Below are 6,786 nucleotides of genomic sequence, written 5' to 3' on the forward strand. Positions count from 1 at the left end.
TAAAAATATAATTTCTATCAAAATAATCTCTTACTTTTCAATTCATACTTGTTCATATATAATTATAATTTTTTACACCCTAAGTTTTACACTTTTTTTTATTTCTTTTTATTTTTTATTTTTATTTCATCGCTTATCTTATTCTTATTTTCTTAAAATTTATCCTCCCTTCACATCTCTCTCTATAATAAGGTGTATATATCTCATTCAGGTGTTAAAAAAAACGTTTTCAATGTTTTAATTTTGGGATTAATGTTATACAACCTTTTTGTCTAGCATCCTTGATACTCGACCAACAAACTGTAACTAATAATTATACTTTTTCTTTTATCTTTGCTGCTAAGGAAAGGGAACATACAATTCAAGGATGTGCCCACATGCACAGGTGAAGATAGAGAATTAATAATTGAGTGAAAATAGTATTAAAGTCTCTATAAAAATTGTCTACTAAGTTTATTGTTTGTTAACGGGCACAAATATGCATTTTTTTAGTTATGTTTTGATTCTTCTGTGCCACAATGGAAAAGAGGAACATTAATTGCATGCTAGAGACAAGGATACAAAACCATAAACAAATTAGTAATTAGTTAAGAGAACAATAAGTTTGTTGAAAGAAAATTCAGAAATTAACAACCGAATATATATATATATATATATATATATAAAGAATCATTTATTCTATAACTATTTGATTTGAATGTAAAATACAAACATATATTGAACAGCTGGAGTGGCTAGAGCCCATCACTTTAAACCACACAAATGACACAATAACTACAAATCCTGCAAGCTTTATCTCTTATGGGACATATGATCACATTCTACTAATTATTTTTCTATTTGAATAAATTTTAACTTAATGCTAGCTAACAGCTAGCTAGAAGTGAAGCCAGAGAATTCACATGTACTAGCTTTAATGTCATGTTCATTTCATTTATTATGTACAAGAAATTATACGGTATTTTCATTATTTTAGTATTAACTAATTGAAGTACCCCTATTATTAGTTTAAACCCAAAATCAATTTAAGCAGAGCCACTATTTCCACATGTTAATTGGACAGCTTGAGTTCGATGTTGAGGCATTTTCAGGCATCATTTCATCCTTGTCCAAGTCCCTCAACTGTTCAATATTGCTATTGTTCTTCACTTGAAAAATGTTGCCTGTGTTTGAGTATCTATTGTGATCTTTGGATGCATCTTCTTGACTAAGTTGTGAAGCAACATACTTGTCAAGAGATCTCCAATCAGTCACTTGTTGATCATTGGCATTGTTTCCAAACACTACAGCCTGAAAATTTTGTTGTTGAACTTGTTGCATCATTGATGATGCTGGCTGCATGGCATTAGGGTTTTCTTCTATACCATATGGTGTCATTGAGTTGGAGGCAGATTGGAGCAATTTTTGGTTCTCCAATGGAAGCTGGACAGGTAAATGGTATGACAAATCCAACTCTTTCTTGCAAGAATATTGGAACTGCTGGTAGGGCAAATTAGGTTGAGAGCTTTGCTTTGGTGAGTCCAAGTCTTGCATGAAAGAGACTTGGTCATCATACCAACAGGGAGAATCATGCTCACTCAGTTTACGCATGGTTGTTAGTCTCTTTTTGAATACTCTACACACAACCCATCCTTCTTCCTGCTTTAAAGCATAAAAGTCACCAAAAGTCTATTTGAATGATATGATAAATCTAGTTGCTAATATAAAGGCATTCATTGAGAATGCCACCAAAAAACAAACATAGTCATGGCTTAATAGTGATCACAAAAGCTAGTACAATGTACAATATAAGAATAAAACACAGTTTCATAAATCAAAAAACTATAAGGTGCTTCTGGAATTATGTTTTGAACAAAAAAATGATGGCTTTTTTTAATATTTTCGTTCTCATAAGCTACTTTTTTTAATTCACTAATTTTCTGTTATAATTTTTGCTTTAATTTTTAAAAATTTATTCATTTATCATAAAGTTTTCTAAACATCTATTCTGATAAAAAAAAAGTAAATAGTAAGTAGTCTATGCATAGAGAGTGTAAATATTTTTTACACTTTTTATTTTAAAACATAACTTATTTTACTTTGAAATTACTCTTTATTCTAAAATAAGTATAGTCTAGATTGTTTTGCGTACATTAAGAAAAATTATTAAATAGATGAAACATGATAATAATTTTATAAAATTAATCGTAGTATTAATATTATATTAAAAAATAAAGTAATACTTATTACGAATATTAATAAAAAAAATAATTGATATTATATTAAAAAATTAAATACAACTCTTATTTTAAAATATTTTTTTTTCTACATGCAACACTTATAGACATCATACATGTATACGCCCTCAACTACTTTCTAGTGCAATCAGGTGTAATAGTTTTCTCTTATGTATGATACATGCATCAATTATATATATAAGAAACTGAATAATGAAAACAAATCTTTACTTAATAATTAAATTTTGTTGAACTAAATATAAATCATGAGAAGGATAGGTTATTTTTCTTAATTTATTTTAAAAAACTTGGTTATAAATATAAGTTTTGAGACTTGCCTGTGGTGCGCCATTTTCATCTGTTTCAAGTCGATACTCGTGCATGATCCAATCTGATTTTTGTCCATTTGGGGCTCGACCTTTATAAAAGACTAAGGTTTTCCTCATCCCTATCAAGTCATGCTTTGAGTAGATTGCTTTGTCTCTTCCAGTTGCCTTCCAAAACCCTGCTGCTGTTGCTCTATTTGTGCGAGTTCCAGTTGGATACTTCTTATCTTTATGGCTAAAGAAGTACCATTCATTTTGCTCTTGTGCTCCTATTCTGCAAAGCTCTTCATATTTTCAAAAAAAGAAGAAAGGAAGCCAAAAAATTAATGATATATCGTTTACAAATAATATTATTTCATGTTGATTTTAAATTCTATAAACTAATTAAGTTTAATTGATACTGAGGTTATAAAATTAACTTAGTGGTGAACCAAAAAAAAAAAGAGAAATATATCATGGGATGTGGGTTTGAATTCTTCACTAAGAAAAACTAATAATTAATATTTTTGATAAAAAAAAAAAAAGAAGTTTAATTACTACCTTGAAGGTCCCATGGCTCAATTTTATAGAGGTCAACATCTTTTATGACATCGAGGTCAATCCCTCTTGAGGTAACTTTCTTCCTTAGGTAGTAATCAACAAGTTCTTCGTCAGTAGGGTGGAATCTAAAACCAGGGGGAACATGGGAAAAATTATTCATATTCTCCCTCTCTCTTCTGAGCTCTGCGTGTATAGAGTACGTATAGATATAAGATACCATTCCCTTGTATGCTTAAAATTGCTATGCCAAATTAGTGTTATTAGGAAACTCATTTGATAAGGTATGCATGCTTGGCTTTCAATCCACATTTTGACAAGTTAATTATTCATAGATATATAAATAAAATTCAGTATATGTTTATGAAAGTTAATACAATTGATCGATTTTGTAAATAGTGTTCTACTCTTTAAGCAAAAGCTTGTGCTGATTTAGTTAAAATTAAAGTAAATAAATGGAACAAGGGATAAGACATGCAAAAACTTGAGTTACCAAATGGAGAGATAAAGTCTTATGTACCATCACTATTAAAAAATCATTTTTTTACAACATATATTTTAAGACGATTATACATAACTCTCTTAAAAAGTTATATGATGACAGTTTTGTAATTAAGAAAAGCCAGAGGTTCTCTTGCATTTTGAAGCTACTTGAATCTCTTTCAAACCTCTAAAATCTCTTTAGCTATTCTCAATCGACAAAGAGCGAGAGGTTCTCTTGCATTCTAATAAGACCAGTTTGGTCATTATAATAAAATATAGTCACGCCTGATTAAGAATTAATGCATATGAATTGAATGTTAAGAATGCACCGGAAAGTTTCTGTCATTTATTTTATCTATTTTTTTATCCTGTCCATGTCTCAAATCTGAGACCATTAATTGAGCAAATCATTAGTCCAGGTTGAGGACAGACTACTCAACAACAATAACTACATGAAAAAGATGTAAGAGATCAGATGGTAGTGCATGTTATTTATTTTATCTACTTGATCTTGTTTAATAATGCTCTCTAGTACTCTTTGGCAGGTTCATAGTTAGAAGTTAGAACCAGTTAAAAATAGCTATCAACTTGCCGTAAATTTTTACATAAAATCATACTATATAAAAAATGATGGGACGAGCTTCTGATTGAAGGAAAGTAAAAATAATTTTATGCGAACTCTGCTAGCTTCTTAGTGACAGATAAACCGAATGATGAAGATTAGGGTTTACTACTTAGCCCATCCAAAATTTAAACACTCATATACCTCAATTCGGGAAACATGCAGAAGATAAATTTCTAACCTAACTCACCATGAAGGACGGGAGAAAATAATTGAACTGTTTGGGCAATTTCGTTAACTTTAATTTTAATATTAATGTTTTTTTACTCCTACACCATGTATTCTTTTGAGGAATTATATTTTCATATATTCATTAATTCGTATACCTTTTTTATACGCATCATAAAAAAGTATAAAGTTTTTATATCCTATATATTATTGTTTATTGTTTGGAAGCAATTGCTCTCATCTCCTATATCTAATGCTTGATCCTTACACACCGTTTTCCCTTTGTAAATAACCTATAAGGGAATCAGACGTAATTTTTAATTTAAACAAAAATATATAATTAGTGTTAACCTTGAGAAAGACCAATATGACTAGTGCTAGAGGCCTAGATGATTTACTTCCCAAAACATCTAATCAAAATGTGCACATATATTAATAGTAAAAATAGTTACAGATAACTAAGCCTAATTATTTCATTATTTCCTTAGCATCAAATGAAAGTATTTCCAGAGATTCCTCGTATTCAATTGCAATCAAAGCTAGCTATAGCTAGTTATATATGCAAAACATTAGCCAAAAAATTAAAAGTAGGCTGGTTATGCAAAACACTTGACAATTAAACACCATTGCTTCTAAATAACGCAAAAGAGCGTGGAAACAGAAAATTAGAATGTTTGTTGGGTCTATAAAAAATTCCATAGTTCACATGGTGAACTGAGGGAAACCGCTTTTTCCCATGTCAGTATTTAATAATAATAAAAAAGTGAAAATGATGGAACTGAATTGAATTGAATAAAACTTGTGATCCAATTTTATTTCTTGTTATAGAAATATATGTAGATGGAGAAAAAGCATGGCCATAATTATTGCATGTGATATGCTTACATAGTCAACAGACATGCGTCAATAGACATGCACGATACACTACACAATAAGAAAACACACAAGTGAGTGTCACTCATTGTGATTCCCACTAATCCATAACCCATGCTCTCAAAAAAGGATAAAGTTCATCGTGAACCTTGTTATAATTCGTAATAATAAATGCTTAAGAAATAACGAGATGCCAGAAGATATCGTCAAGCACATATAGCCAGAAAGTGGAGATTCAAAATGCAAAACGAATTGATGACAATCTTGTCTTTAAACACTTGTACAAAAGTTTTAAATCAGCAAAATTAAAGTTCTCACCACCATCATATATCTAATTGCACCGTAAACATAATATATAATTTATGAAGAAAGAAGAGATGAAAGAGAAAATGGAAATTAATCAAAAAGAGTAGTGAGAGAGATCTCATAGATCATGCAACAGAAGTATCATGTATCTACGTACCTTTCTCTCTTGGAAGCCACAGATCAAGGTGGTGCAGTCACAAATCTTCCACCAAAGATGAAAATTAAAATCCCTTAATGTCTCAGAAAAATGATGAATTGGTCTATGACACTGAGATATGATGCAAGTTAACTAAACAAGTATATTTACCTCTCAATTTGACCAAATCAGACACAAAAAATCAATGCAAAAAGATAAGAGAACGAAGGAACCCAAGTTACTTATAAACATAGAACAGAAACAACCTGACACGTGGTTCTTGAGAGAGAAAGAGGCAAAAGAAAGGTGAGGAAGAAGAAGAGTGGAAGTAGAAAAGGGTGGAACAAGGGAAGTGGGGTTAAATAAGAAGGGAAAGAAAAGAAAAAAGCAAATGAATGATATATAGTTCTTTCTTCTTCTCTCGGAAGACGATTCGATACGATCGATCTCTTTGTTTTCTCGCAAAGAATAGAAATTATGTGATGAGATCAGATAGATCTCACTGTCAGGGAGAGCTGAATTGGTGGGGAAGCTTCATTTCTGAGGGGAAAAATGCCAGACTAATAAGAAGAAAAGTAAGGAAAGGAAATGAGTGTCTCTATAGTGCCAACTCTACCAGCAACCGATAGAGACACAATTCGAATTAACAAAGAGTGAAGAATGCAACAAATGAAATTAAACTCTCTCAAAAGGGTCTCTTTCTTCTATCTATTTATCTATCTGCAAAAGCTTCTCTAGTTGTAAGTATGTAAGAGAGGCAAAGTGCAAACGGTGAAGGAAGAGGAAGTAAGGGCACTACCAATCACCAATTTAAAGGGCCCAAAAGATGAAAAAATTAATGAAATTAATATAATTAAAGGATGCCTCAATTGAAGTAGTGATGATATATATATATATATATATATATATATATATATATATATATATATATATATATATATATATATATATATATAGATTGATTTTATTTATTTTTTTTTTTTTTTTTTTTTTCGCGCTGTGTATGTGTGAGAGAGAGAGAGCGCGCGCGCGCGCGCCCGCGCGCGCGCGCACGCACACGCACACACATACATATATATAGATATATATATATATATATATATATATATAAAAAAAAAA

The 6,786-nt window shown here is 30.5% G+C and overlaps 1 protein-coding gene across 1 annotated transcript; it reads right to left on the reverse strand.

The window, feature by feature from the left end:
- Nucleotides 1-694: 694 nt before the first annotated feature.
- On the reverse strand, nucleotides 695-6,424 carry LOC100775867 (NAC domain-containing protein 7). Its single transcript, XM_003526329.5, has 4 exons — nucleotides 5,689-6,424; nucleotides 3,083-3,265; nucleotides 2,555-2,826; nucleotides 695-1,638 (listed from the first exon to the last, which is right to left on the reverse strand). Exons 2-4 carry the CDS (start codon nucleotides 3,240-3,242, stop codon nucleotides 1,039-1,041), a joined length of 1,032 nt encoding a protein of 343 aa, XP_003526377.2. The 5' UTR covers nucleotides 3,243-3,265; nucleotides 5,689-6,424; the 3' UTR covers nucleotides 695-1,038.
- Between the last annotated feature and the right edge of the window lie 362 nt (nucleotides 6,425-6,786).

Source organism: Glycine max, chromosome 6 (genome assembly GCF_000004515.6).
Source record: "Glycine max cultivar Williams 82 chromosome 6, Glycine_max_v4.0, whole genome shotgun sequence".
Classification (NCBI taxonomy): domain Eukaryota; kingdom Viridiplantae; phylum Streptophyta; class Magnoliopsida; order Fabales; family Fabaceae; genus Glycine; species Glycine max.

Excerpts from the sequence above, each read along its gene's own strand:
- LOC100775867 (XM_003526329.5), bottom strand. The coding sequence starts at position 3,242 with ATGAATAATTTTTCCCATGTTCCCCCTGGTTTTAGATTCCACCCTACT. Across the intron at positions 2,827-3,082 it reads TGAGCCATGGGACCTTCAAG|AGCTTTGCAGAATAGGAGCA; the intron begins GTAGTAATTAAA and ends GAAAATATGAAG. Across the intron at positions 1,639-2,554 it reads ATGAAAATGGCGCACCACAG|GAAGAAGGATGGGTTGTGTG; the intron begins GCAAGTCTCAAA and ends GCTTTAAAGCAG.